The 15344-nt window shown below is 38.4% G+C and overlaps 1 protein-coding gene across 1 annotated transcript in view; it reads left to right on the forward strand.

Annotated features, from left to right (window-relative positions):
* The first annotated feature begins 6852 nt into the window (after positions 1-6852).
* Positions 6853-15344, forward strand: part of LOC115222064 (retinol dehydrogenase 12-like) — a 43884-nt gene continuing 35392 nt past the window's right edge. Inside the window, exons 1-2 of the mRNA XM_036511415.1 lie at positions 6853-7060; positions 7117-7251. Of these exons, the coding sequence (XP_036367308.1) occupies positions 7199-7251 (53 nt within the window). The 5' untranslated portion in view covers positions 6853-7060; positions 7117-7198. The remainder of the gene's footprint in view (positions 7061-7116; positions 7252-15344) is intronic.

Here is a 15344-nt window from a genome sequence, read left to right on the forward strand (position 1 = left end):
CACTTGCATTTTTTTCGTTGTGTACTGTACACCATTTTATGATGTGTATGTTGCACCGTTTCGTGTTCGTTGTACGTTGCTGTACTTTTGTGGAGATATTTCGGCACGAAAAAAGGAAGCCCAACATAGTTCGTGGTGCATCTCATGCATTGTTGTTAACCCCCGTTATTGTTCCATTTCTGTTGTCTAAATATGTACCTGTGATCGCCCTGTGTCTGTATATCATTTTGCTCTCTTGTCCTATATCATCAATGTGTATTTTGATGTTCGCAGAAGACTTGTATATCCTAAGGTGAAATACGGCATCAGAGACAATCGTTTCACTTTCAGATACACTAACCACGGCATCCAATTTACAATGGAACACAGCCACAAACAGCTACCCTTTCTGGACATTTTAATCATAAAAAGAGATACTAACATTGAAACCGATATCTACTTTAAACCAACAGACTCAAAACAATATCTACTACTCTCTTGCCACCAAAACAAATTCTCCTGTATTCTTTACTTTTCCTGCGTGAGAATACACTTCTTCTTCTTCTTTTTCTTCTTGTATATATATATATATAAATATATATATATAGATATATAATATATATTTATACATGCACACACACGTATAGAGAGAGAAGAGAGGAGGGGGGAAGAAGAAGAAGAAGAAGAAGAAGAAGAAGAAGAAGAAGAAGAAGAAGAAGAAGTGTATTCTCAGGCAACAGTAGGACTTATCTCTTGTAAAGCAAGAGGGAAAAGGAACGATAGACGCTGGTCACGTATGAGCAACGAGAGAGTCAAAGAGGAAGAGTGAGGGAGAGAGAGGGAGAGAAAGAAAACAGTAAAGGGGGAAGGAGAAGAAAACATATATCTATGATCCAGCATCATTCGCTTTCTTTTTCAATTAACACTATGTCTGGGTTTCTATTCTCTATCTCATGGTCACACTGAATCATAAAATCCCATAGGATCTTTGCATTATTATTTCCGATGATGCCTTCGGGTTTATGTTCGTACCACTTCTTTGCTCTGTCAAGTCCATACTTGGACAACCCTTGCTACAACCCTTGTCAGTTACGACAACGAGGGTTCCGGTTGACCCGAATCAACAGAACAGCCTGCTCGTGAAATTAACGTGTAAGTGGCTGAGCACTCCACAGACACGTGTACCCTTAACGTAGTTCTCGGGGATATTCAACGTGACACAGAGAGTGACAAGGCCGGCCCTTTGAAATACAGGTACAACAGAAACAGGAAGTAAGAGTGAGAGAAAGTTGTGGTGAAAGAGTACAGCAGGGATCACCACCATCCCCTGCCGGAGCGTCGTGGAGCTTTAGGTGTTTTCGCTCAATAAACACTCACAACGCCCGGTCTGGGAATCGAAACCGCGATCCTATGACCGCGAGTCCGCTGCCCTAACCACTGGGCCATTGCGCCTCCACTATTATTATTATCATTATTATTATTATCATTATTATTATTATTATTATTATTATTATTATTATTATTATTATTATGATCATCATCATTTAGGCGGTGAGCTGGCAGAATCGTTATTTCGTTCGTCTTTACGTTCAGAGTTCAAGTTTCGCCGAAGTCGAATTTGCCTTTCATTCTTTCGGGGTCGATAAAAAAAAGTACCAGTTGAGCACTGAGGTCGATGTAATCGACTTAACCCCTCCCCTTCAAATCTGCTGGTACTGAGCCAAAATTTTAAATTATTGTTGTTGTTGCTGCTGCTGCTGCTGTTGTCTTTGTTGTTAAGGGTCAGCTAATCTCCTCTCTCCCTACCCCAAAATTTCAGGCCATGTGCCTATAATAGAAAGGATTATATTATTATTATTATTATTATTATTATTATATTATTATGATATTATTAGTTATTATTATTATTATATTATTATTATTATTATTATTATTCAGTAGTTTTACTTTTATAGCGCGCTTTCACTTCACTACCGAGCGTAGCTCTGTGTGCCTTGGGTATGTGATGTGGTTTGTTGTGATGCTCTTATGGTTACTGTATTGAAAGTGTTTTGCGTAGGATGTGTGCAGTGCCCAGTAGTGCAATTTTCTGTATGTTATATATATTTGTAAGTCCTGGTGTTTTTGTTATGTATTTGTCTGAATTTTTTTTTATCATACCTAATGCGCCTACTATGATAGGAATTGTTTCTGTTTTTAGATTCCACATTCGAGTTACCTCTATTTCCAGGTCTTTGTATTTTGAAAGTTTCTCCATTTCTTTTAGAGAAACGTTGTCATCTGCTGGTATTGATACATCAATTAGAAAACATTTTTTTCTTCATGATCTCTGACAACTATATCTGGCCTATTGGCCTTAATTTCTCTATCTGCGTGTATAGGCATATCCCATAGTATGGTTGCTTTCTCGTTTTCTGTGACCTTTTCTGGGGTGTGCCTATACCATCTTTTTTCTGTTGTTATTCCATAGTGTTGGCATAGCTTCCAGTGTATGTAGGTCCCAACTCTGTCGTATTTGTGATATTATCATTTTATTATTATTATTATTATTATTATTATTATTATTATTATATTATTATTATCCCCATTATCATCATCACCATCATTGTTTTTTTTTTTTATTATCATTTATTTATTATTCCGTTTTTCTGCTTTGAATTTCAGAGATTTTTTTTAAAAAAGTCAATAATAAAGAATCAAAACCGGATGCTGTATAAATGTATTTAAATATTAATGACATGGATAAAGAATACGGGAATATCTTGCAAAAAGATGGATTATCTTTCAAAATATAACGGAAGTAATTTGTGTTCATTAATGAACCTATTAATATTGCACTGTTTTCACTTTCTGAAATTTTTTTTTGTTTTTTTTTAAGCTGCCGCTTCGCTATAAAGAGGCAGCCGTCACCTACGAACGAGCATGGATCGGTGGCATGTACAACGTTTTCCTAATTGTGTTAGGTGCCTGTTTAGTTACGAGCAGACATAGGGCAGCTTCTTGACTCTTTCACTTTTGATTCAAGAGTACATTCAGAAAGGAACAGCTGTAAAATAGGTATACTCTTTCACTCTTTCACTTGTTTCAGTCATTTGACTGCGGCCATGCTGGAGCACCGCCTTTAATCGAGCGACTCGACCCCGGACTTATTCTTTTGTAAGCCAGTACTTATTCTATCGGTCTCTTTTGCGAACCGCTAAGTGACGGGGACGTAAACACACCAGCATCGGTTGTCAAGCAATGCTAGGGGGACAAACACACACACACACACAAACATACACACACACACACACACACACACAACACACACACACACAACACACAATATATATATATATATCGCCATGTTGATTCGTTAAGTTACAGCACGCATTTTTTTTCTCTCCTTCTTTCTGTGTTTTTTTCTCTCTGTGTATTTTCTGTTGAAGAGCGTAGGCTCGAAACGTTAAAGACTTGTTTTATTATATTTCCTGAGCGCCATACTAATACAATTGTTTGTTTGTTTTCCACCTGCCTTCGTCTTTTGTCTATTTTCATAAAGCTTCCCGTTTATATATATATATATATATATATATATATATATATATATATATATATATATACATATATACGACAAGCTTCTTTCAGTTTCCGTCTACCAAATCCACTCACAGGCTTGGTCGGCCCGAGGCTATAGTAGAAGACAACTTGCCCAAGGTGCCACACAGTGGGACTGAACCCAGAACCGTTTAAATTAGTTGTTTTTTTTAGGTATGTGTAAAATAGGAATGTTTAAATTAGGTTTATTTTCTCTTGGCATTTTTATTTCTTACTTTATTTTTGTAACTTTTATTTTTATAACTTTTTATTTGAATTTTTATCTGAATTATAGCTTGTACTGTAGGGTCCAGCGAACCTAATTTAAACATACCTATTTTACACATACTTAAAGGCTTTAAAAAATTAAAATATAGTTTATTGTATTGAACGATGATAAAGTGATATAAGGGCCTGATGATTGGGGTTACATTTTAAGAAGGGTTCCAGGAAAACACGGAGTGGTTTAGGAACCGGAGAATGTACCTCATGAAACACGTGTAGCCAATTTATAAAACAGTAGGTATTTAAAATAAAAATTCTTTTTAAATGGTGAGATGAAGAGACCTATTATCTCTAAATTAAAATATATATATATATATACAAAATAAGAAAATGGAGGAATATATTTTAATCAATCATCAACTACTAGATAATACCAATTCAATAATTTATAACTAATTATATAGGAACATCCAGATCAAACATAATAATACAGAATAAAAACGTACATATCAATGAGTAATATAATACCATAAGAACAATACATATAAAATATATAATAAATTTAAATATAAAATGGCTCTTACAGCTGTTTCAGCCATGTAGATAAGAGTATCTCATTATGCTCATATTATCCAGATGTATTAAGCTAATATGTGGTTATAAATGAGATACTATATATTATATATATATATATATATATATATATATATATATATATATATAATATATATATATATAACCCAAGGCCTCTCAGAGATTATAAAGTACAGTTACAGAAGTATACAGAAGTATAAAATGAAGGTATAAAGTGCAAATATGAATATTAGAGAAGGTACACATATACATATAAGTACATATACATATATACACATACATATAAGTGTATAAACACCTGCATATACATATATATATAAGTATATACATAATAACATACATACACATAAGGTTACAGTTAGTCAAATCAATATATTAGAATATACATACATACACACATACACATGAAAGTGTATATATAATTTATATATATATATAATTGAGTAACAAAGATGTATAAGTGTCAATTCATTACGACCGTTTCGAGCGAGTCCTTGAATTGATCAATGAAAGCATTACATCATTACGAAGAAAACCCTTCCTATCAGATGAATCGCATAGACCTCAAGCATAAAGGACAAGGTAGATATTTAAACATATTCGTATCATCACTAGAGAGTAAATATTTACAATGATTCCGCTGCTAAATTGACAAAAAATTGACAAGGAGTCGCTCGAAACGGTCGTAATGAATTGACACGTATACATCTTTGTTACTCATATTTTACTCACCTACCCTGGAATCTGCACTTCGGGAGTATCTATATATAAAATACATGAACGCAGAAACAAGACCGGATTTATTCACTTGGTTGGATCGTGTTATCTGCATACCCTGCATGAATATCAGGTGGAAAAAATTCTATGTAGAGTTTGATACTCACCTAATATTGAACGTTGCCAATATCATTCCCTAAATAATCCTTTCTTTTATAGACACAAGGCCTGAAATTTGGTGGGGAAAGGGGTAAGTCGATTATATTGATTCCAGTGCTCAACTGATACTTATTTTATCGACACCGAAAGGATGAAAGGTGAAGTCGACCTCAGCAGAATTTGAACCCAGAACGTAAAGACGGGCGAAATACCTATTTCTTTACTACCCACAAGGGCCTAAACACAGAGAGGACAAACAAGGACAGACAAACGGATTAAGTCGATTACATCGACCCCAGTGCGTAACTGGTACTTATTTAATCGACCCCGAAAGGATGAAAGGCAAAGTCGACCTCGGCGGAATTTGAACTCAGAACTTAGCGGCAGGCGGAATACCGCTAAGCATTTTGCTCGGCGTCCTAACGATTCTGCCACCTCGCCGCCTTCCACTCTCTAAATAATGCATGCATTTGTCCATTAAGAAGAACTACATCACAAGATACGGACGAAGTCGCAAGTGTTACATCAGACTTTTCCCTCTTCTACAAAGATGTCTAAAGAAAAGCTAAGGATCTCTCCTTCGCAGCTGCTGGTCGGCCGTTGACTCAAATAAAGTCCATCCGCCCTTTGAGAGGTTTTGTTTTTCGTCCAACGAAAACTACTCTCCTTGCCAAGCAGGCTTTGTAGGGTTGCGGTTTGGTCGCCAACAGTCCGATCATCCGATACTAAGAGCGCAACAATTATATTATCGTTTCTTATTGATTGACAGAAAGCCAGAATTCTATTTTGAGGAAAGTTGGGTGAATATCCCAATTAAATATGTCCTAAAATATAAACATTATCTCAACGTTATCTGCATTTCTTACCGAATCTGCCGTGATAGAGAAGTGCAAACGACTCCTGCGGGAATTTTAATTTAGAACTTAAAGGGAGATAACTAAATATCACCAAGCTGACATTCTTCCGATTCTACAAAGTAGAGTGTCTTTTTTTTTTAACATAGGTAAAAAGGGCCAGATATCTGGTCTGGACAGATAAAACAGTAGATATTTATTAAACCTAGTTCTCGATTGGTACTTTATTTTATTGACCTCGGAAGGACTGGGAGGTACAATCAACTTTGGACGGATGTGAACTCAGATCATAGAGAAACGCAACTCAATGGCACTGGGTATTTTGCCCGGTCCTCCACCGATTCTTCTACCTAACAACAATAATAATAATAATCACCGTCCTAATAATAATAATAATAATAATAATAATAATAATAATAATAATAATAATAGGCGTAACTTCGGTATACGACCCGGAAGTACCGAATACGTTTCAAGAAAGTGTTGTTGTTTTTTTTATATATATGGGGGGGGGGGTTAGGTTAGGGGTTAGGGTTGGGGTGGGAGAAAAGGGTTTCTGTTATTTTCAGAATGAAAACAAAGCCACTTCCGGTACTTACAGGACATATACCGAAGGATCGCCTAATAATAATAATAATAATAATAATAATATATATAATAATGATGATGATGATGATGATGATGATGATGTTGATGCTGATTATGATGATGATCGTGATGCTTCCTTTGGCGGAAATACTAATGACGCACAAACAATGTCGGCAACAACAACAACACGTTGGGAAACAGGTGTCTCGGAAAACTGTTGTTCTGAGGAGATTCCTGGCAAATGATTGAATAATGTCGTTTCCGGAGCAGGTGCAGGTAATATTGCAGTTGGTTTCTCTGTCTATTCTGCGATTGCAGACAAACTCCTGACTCAGCTAAATGTTACGTGATGCTAATCAGTGCATCAGGCAGGCAGACTGGCAGACTGGCAGGCAGGCAGGCTGGGAGGCAGGCAGGCTGGCAGGCTGGCAGGCAGACGAGCAATCTGTTTAGATTTCACTTGAGTGACTGGCGCAATTCTCTAGAGTTTTTTTTTTCCTCGTAGGATGGAGTTTGGAAAGGACATCGGACGAAGAATTACTGGAGTATGGAAGTCAAGGTAGAGATAAAAAATTTTTTCTAGTTTTCTTTCTCTCTCTCCTTCTGTCTGTCGGTATCTTTCTCTCTCTCTCTCTCTGTACACACACACACACACACACACACACACATATATATATATATATATATATATATTATATATATATATATATGTATGTATGTATGTATGTATGTATGTATGTATGTATGTATGTATGTATATGTGCGTGTGTATGATTGTATGTATGTTATATGTATATTAGATAGATAGATAGATAAATAGATAGACAAACAGACAGACATATATATATATCTTCCTGTAAGGATTATATATGTGTGTGTGTGTGTGTGGTGTGTGTGTGTGTGTGTGTGTGTGTGTTCCACATTTACTTGCGTTATGAGATCAAATTCTGTCGGAGTTCAGTACGTCTTTTATGCTCCCGGGGTTTCGATAAAATGTGGACTGGAGAGTGAGAAAGATCAAGCCGTATTCGAAATCTTCCCCCGAAATGTCAGCATCGTATCAATGTGAATAATCATTATTCATTTGTATATAATTTCACCGTTTAATACATCAAATTGCATAATACGAGTGACTACTATTGTAACTATTATTGTTACTAAGGCGGTGAGCTGACACAATCATTAACAAACCGTTTGGTGGGAGTCGATAAAATAAAGTACCAGTCGATGTAATCGACTTTCCCCTTCCCTCAAAACTGCAAGCCTTGTGCCACATTTAAAAAGAAACAATATTATTATTAGCCTTATAGAAAAGAAAAGGCGGTGAGCTGGCAGAAACGTTAGCACGCTGGGTGAAATGCGTAGCCATATTTCGTCTGTCGTTGCGTTCTGACTTCAAATTCCGCTGAGGTCGACTTCGCCTTTCATCCTTTCGGGGTCGATTAAATAAGTACCAGTTACGCACTGGGGTCAATATAATCGATTTAATCCGTTTGTCTGTCCTTGTTTGTTCTCTCTGTGTTTAGCCCCTTGTGGGTAGTAAAGAAATAGGTATTTCGTCTGCCACTACGTTCTCTAGTTCAAATCCCGCCGAGGTCGACTTGCCTTTCATCCTTTCGGAGTCGATAAATTAAGTACCAGTTACGCACTGGGGTCGATGTAATCAACTTAATCCGTTTGTCTGTCCACTCTGTGTTTAGCCCTTTGTGGGTAGTAAAGAAATAGGTATTTCGTCTACCGTTACGTTCTGAGTTCAAATTCCGCCGAGGTCGACTTTGCCTTTCATCATTTTGAGGCCGATAAAGTAAGTACCAGTTGAACACTGAGGCGGAGGGGGGATGTAATCGACTTATCTCCTTCCCCCCTAAATTGGTGGCCTTATGCCAAAACTTGAAACCGTTATTATTATATGAATTATGTGCGTGTGTGCGTGTGTATGCATGTGATTGTATATATGTGTGTGTGTGTGTGGTTTGGTTTATAGCATGTCGTTTTGTAGTTTTGTTATGCTGTTTGTTGTTAGCATGTCAATTAATGAAATTATATTTATTTTCATCACATCTTGATAGAATCGAACTTTTGCTTTCTGAGTTCAAATGCCACTGACGTCAACCTGGTCTTATATCACCTACGAAACCCCAAGTGTCAACAATATACTTTTCTACTTATAATTATTTGATCAGAGAAATGCGGTGAGTTGTAAAAAATAGGAGAAAGTCAACTTAAATGTCTTACCTTCTGGAATCGAATCCTGTCGCAAGTCAACTATAGACAGAATTGGTTGAGCGTCAAGCAAGAAGACTTGCGATATTTCATCCAACTCTGCGGTACCTTTGGTGCAGCACTTTTGCGTTCTCAGTTCAAATTCTGCTGAGGTCATATTTAAATTTCATCCTTTCGAGATCGATAAAATAAAGTACCAATCAAGTACGGGCCTTCCATCCATCCATCCATCTCCACCCACTATACCTATTTCTTTATTACCCACAAGGGGCTAAACACAGAAGGGACAAACAAGGACAGACGAACGGATTAAGTCGATTATATCGACATCAGTGCGTAACTGGTACTTATTTAATCGACCCCGAAAGGATGAAAGGCAAAGTCGACCTCGGCGGAATTTGAACTCAGAACGTAGCGGTAGACGAAATACCTATTTCTTTATTACCCACAAGGGGCTAAACACAGAGGGGACAAACAAGGACAGACATAGGTATTAAGTTGATTACATCGACCCCAGTGCGTAACTGGTACTTAATTTATCGACCCGAAAGGATGAAAGGCAAGTCGACCTCGGCGGAATTTGAACTCACAACGTAACGCAGACGAAATACCGCTAAGCATTTCGCCCTGCGTGCTAACGATTCTGCCACCTCGCCGCCTAGGGTGTATTCTAGGGTAGCGTCCTCAGACACCTTATCCATCGGGCTCTATCCGAAGTGACTGGCCTCACACCTTCCAGCTGGATTTCTAAGAGTGACCAACTATGGATATTATCCAACCATCTGCTTCTTGGTCTGTTCCCTAAGTCACCTGCCAGTTAGCTCAGCTTGAAGAATCCGTCTTCCAATTCTTTCTTACGACATTCCAATCACATGACCATAACGCTGGAGATATGACCTCTCAATGCAGAGAAGTAGCGGATTTACCTGGAGATACTTCCCTAATTTCCGACCTATATCGTGTAACGCTACTCCAGAGATCCTTCAAAAGAACCCCATTTTAGCTGCATGTATTCGCGATCGTTCATTTCTTAATTCGTATAATGCAGCCTGGATGTGAATGGAATCATAGTAAGTAGAACATTGCCTTTCACCGCTAATGTAACTCTGAGAACGAATTTTTGTCGTTGCTATTTAGTTACAAACAAAATTCCTTGCTTTTTACGTTTCCAGTTCAAATTCCGCCGAAATCAACATAGCCTTTCGTTCTTTGAGGGGCGGGGAGGTGGGTCAATAAGTCGAGTCCTGAGGGCCAAAGTTTCAATTAACACCCTTCCTTCAAAAATTCCTGGCGTTGTGCCTAAATTAGAAACAGTTATTTAACCCTGAGCTGGATCCATTCAGCCGGCCTTGATTGAAAGTGTTCCACTCATATCCGTCGCATATTTATGTATACCAAATACTATATTTTGGGTCTTTCTATTAAAACAATAGCGATGGGGTTTAAGGGATATTTGGCTGCTATTTTTCGCATATAGTCCAACTACGGTCATACCGGTTAATATAACGACTATACATTTCCCATATTTGGGTTTTGTATAAAAAGAAACCATAGTAGCAAGTTGCCACAAACGAAAGAATACCTTGCTTTCAGAACACAGAATATCAGAATATCAAAAGAATCGAGATCTGAACGTTCGTTTTTGTAACTATTCGCGAGGAGAATTTTAAATTGTTAAACATACTGTAAATAACAACACAGAGTACTAAATACGGTGAGATGGAAGATAAACTAAAGGGGAATAATTCATTATATCAAAAACGTAATCTTATACAAGGGAAATAACTCATTTTTACACATGTTAAAACAATCAACTTTATTTCATTTTAATGCCATATTATAGCTTTGTAGTTCTACCAGATGCATTTCTCGATTTTGGTCTACGTTTATTAAAACCTAAAATAAACAAAATTTTTCATTGAATTCAGTATATTTTGAATAACTAAAGAACTTTCAGACAAAATGCTGATTTGAAACTGTTGACTCATTCGGAATTGTTAAATCCGAACCATTCAGAAGATAGTTCAAGTTGAACTTCAAGATGTGTTGAATATACTTCTTCCGGTGTCCATTGCAGTGCTTTCGTTAATTAATTGAAGTTCCAAGTTTTTCATAAGATCGGGAAATTATCGGGAAATTTAGATATTCTAATGCAAAATTGTGTGTGTGTGTGTGTGTGTGTGTGTGTGTGTGTGTGTGTGTGTGTGTATGTGTGTGTGTGTGTGTGTGTGCGTGCGCATGTGTGCGTGTACACATACATACACACATACGTACACGCACACACTCACACATATACGTGTGTGTGTGTAAAAATTTCTTTACATGATCCATCCACTACAGCGGTGGCCTTGCAGCCCTTAAGCACTTCCTACGTCATCAATCTTATCCATACCGAACACCAACATAATCCTTCACCGGCTGAACTCGTCTTCACTTTCAATTTATTTTTATTTTCCTGGAAACGTTTACAAACGGTTCAGAGACGTTAAGAAAGTTTAGATGGGCTCGATTCGAATTATGCAAACCCCTTCGGAAATTACGCTAAGGAACAGATTTTTGCCCAATTTACTCAAAGAATGCTTCTCCTCTTCCCTCTACCATCACACCACCGCCCACCTATTGGTTTGTATGTCTCCAGTACAATACTTTCCATTGTGTGTAGGTGCATACTGACATTATGATGCTAGTCAAGGACATGGCTTCTACTGTCCATGCGTACGTATATAGGTCGTTACATTGACGACATTATCGGTGCCACCTCACTCTCCCGCGAACATCTAGATTCCTTCCTCTCTTTCGTCCAATCTTTCCATCCAGCCCTCCACTTCACTTCCACTATCTCCAACACCTCTGTCTCCTTCCTCGACATTTCGGTTAGCATTCTTCACTCCACTCTTACCACCTCCATTCACTACAAACACACAGACTCACACTCATACCTCAACTTCTCTTCCTCCCACCCAGAACACACCAAGCTTCCATCCCCTATTCCCAATTCCTCCGTCTACGTAGGCTCTGTAGTGACGACTATGACTTTGAGACTCAGTCTCAACGTATGGCTCACCACTTCACCCTACGTGGATACCCCCTCACCACTATCCACACCGCCCTTGCCAGAGCACGGTCCGTGGACCGTGTATCTGCTCTCTCTCCCGAACCCGCCCTGTAGTCTCCCGCCTCCCTTTTCCCCTCACTTACCACCCCACGACCTACGTCTCCAACGCACCATTCTTCGAGCTTTCCGTCATCTCCAGTCCGACCCGTCCACTTCACACCTCTTCCCTAACCGACCCCTCCCCTCTTTCAAACGAGCCCACAACCTTCGAGACCTTTTGGTCCATAGCTCCTTCCCTGACCCTACCTCCCAACCCGGCTCGTTCCCTGCTCCCGCCCACGTTGCCGCACTTGCCCTTACCTCTCCAACACCACCCGCCTCACTAGCACCCACCATCGACCTATCCCATCATCCACTCCTTCACCTGCACCTCCAGCAATATTATCTATTGCATCTTGCTCTCTCTGCAATTCCTTGTACATCGGACAAACGGGACGCCGCTTGGCTGACCGGTTCGCGGAACACCTTCGTGACACACCTTGCGAACGACACACCGGTCTCACGCCATTTCCGCTCCACCGGTCACTCCTTGCAACACCTATCTGTGTTCGGTTTGTCCTTACACAGAGGCCATCCGGATTCCCGTTTGCGCCGTGAACAGGAATAATCTTCTCTCTTCGCTCTTATACGCCATTTGATCTCAAACTCTCCCCCCCTCCCATATAACACCCCTCTCCCCCCTCCTCATATAACACCCCTCTCCCCCCTCCTCACCTTCCTTCCCCCCGACCCCTACTTCTTCAGTCCTTCATCCTTTCACCCCCTACTCCCTTCCCTTCTTCCCTCTTTCTCCCTCCCTCTTCCCCTTCCCTCTGCTCCCTCACTCCCTCTCTCCCCCTCTCCCTCTTTCCTCCTTCATCCCCCTCCTCCCCCTCCTCTCCTCTTCCCCCCTCTCCTCCCCCTCTTCTCCCCTCCCCTTCTCTCCTCCCCCTCTTCTCCTCACTACACCACATGACTTTACACATCACATCACATATGATGTGCCATACTAATACACACACCAACTAATACATACTAATACGTACTAATACATACTAGTACATACTAATACATACACCAACCCTATACATACACACGTCCAGACCCCGCATACGCACTTATACTCTCTCATACACACACACACACTTATACATACCAATACGTACTAATACATACTAATACATACTAATACATACACCAACCCCATACATACGCACGTCCAGACCAATCCTACGCACTAATACTCTCTCATACACACACACACACACACACACCCTTATACATACTAATACATACACCAACCCTATACATACACACATCCAGACCCCTCCTACGCACTATTAGCTGGTCCCTCAACCCTTTTATCAACCCTATTATCTCCCCTTATTTCGCTCTCGCGTCTCATGTTTGATCTTTGACCTCTGGCCGAAATCAGATCGCCATGTTGATTCGTTAGCTACTGCACGCATTTTTTTCTCTCCTTCTTTCTGTGTTTTTCTCTCTCTGTGTATCTTTCTGTTGAAGAGCGTAGGCTCGAAACGTTAAAGACTTGTTTTATTTATATTTCCTGAGCGCCATACTAATACAATTGTTCGTTTGTTTTCCACCTGCCTTCGTCTTTTGTTTATTTTCATAAAGCTTCCCGTTATATATATATATATATATATATATATGTATATATAAAATATTATTAGAGACAAAACCACTATTTTGCAAAACAAACAAGGAAAGACTTAATCAATACATAAAATTTAATAAATAGTCAAAAAAACCGCCACTACAATCGTTCCACCTGAAGATTGTCGATCAAGACAAGAAACGATTGTAGTGGCGGTTTTTTTGACTATTTATTAAAATTTTATGTATTGATTAAGTCTTTCCTTGTTTGTTTTGCAAAATAGTGGTTTTGTCTCTAATAATATTTTATAATATTTTACTATAAAAATCGATTTAATCCTAAATCTGATTTTTCCCTGTAAATTTGGATTTATTCCCTAATATTTATTATTTATATGTATATATATATATCTTTCTCCTTCTTCCATTAAAACTTTTCCTTTTCTTCAAAGAAACGTCAGAAACTTTCCCCCTACAAAAGTAAACCGGCTTCAGTAATTTTACTTTTATACAAATAGATACATTCCTTTATACACCTGTTATTATCATTGACCTTTCTGGCTTCATTGATCAATCTCCCTTAGTAATTGACTGTGTCCTATCAAAAAGCTGCTTGTATTATTTACTATCATGCTGCTATCATTCCATTACTACGTCACCTAAAAGTAATTATCTTGTCTATAGTTTCCACCAATTTTTCAGCAAAAATTGATTTTGATGACTACATTGAAACACAATCTCCTTTCTTCTAATGAGTCAGCAAAAGCATTTTCACAATGTCTTCCAATAAAACAATATTCAATCAAGCTTGTGCCATTCAATAAATATCAGAACATATGACTCAAACTTCTTGAAACCAAAAACAGACAGCTGACCTTTTGTTACCATGGTCAATGTATCACACACATCTAAAATAATAATAATAATAATAATAATAATAATAATAATAATAATAATAATAATCCTTTCTGCTGTAGGTACAAGGCCTGGAATTTGGAGGGAGAGAAGACAAATCAATTACATCAACCCTAATACACAACTGGTACTTTTTTTTTATTGACTTTGAAAGGATGAAAGTCGAAGTTGGCCTCTACAGAATTTGAACTCAGAATGTAAAGCTGGAAGGAATACTGCTAAGCATTTTGTTCAGTATGCTAACGATTTTGCCAGCTTGCTACTTTGATAAGGATCCTTTCTACTCTAGGTTCAAGGCTGAAATTTATGGAGAGGAGGAAAGTCAATTTCATACTACACCTATAGATAATATCAGTTAACCAAAGATTTTCAGTTCACTCTAATACACAGGTGAGACACCCACCTACTGTATTTATATCTAGTATACAAATAGCTAATTCTTCTCAGGTATTTTTTTACTCGGTCACATTGTTGATGTACATCTAAGACAAACACTTTCCTTAACATAAGCTTCCATTTATGAAAAGTCTCACATCTTGCTTGTAAAACTAAGATTGTTTAGTGGATAAGGTATCAGACTGTCAAATCTTGAGTCTTAGGTTCAAATCTAATTTAAGCATTTCATTATATTTCTGGGTTAAGGCAGCAAGCTGGCAGAAATGTTAGCAAGCTGGGCGAAATGCTTAGCGGTATTTCGTCTGTCTTTACATTCTGAGTTCATATTCTGCTGAGGTCGACTTTGCCTTTCATCCCTTTGGGGTCATTAAATTAAGTACCAGTTGCATACTGGGGTCGATCTAATT

Source organism: Octopus sinensis, linkage group LG19 (genome assembly GCF_006345805.1).
Source record: "Octopus sinensis linkage group LG19, ASM634580v1, whole genome shotgun sequence".
Taxonomy (NCBI): domain Eukaryota; kingdom Metazoa; phylum Mollusca; class Cephalopoda; order Octopoda; family Octopodidae; genus Octopus; species Octopus sinensis.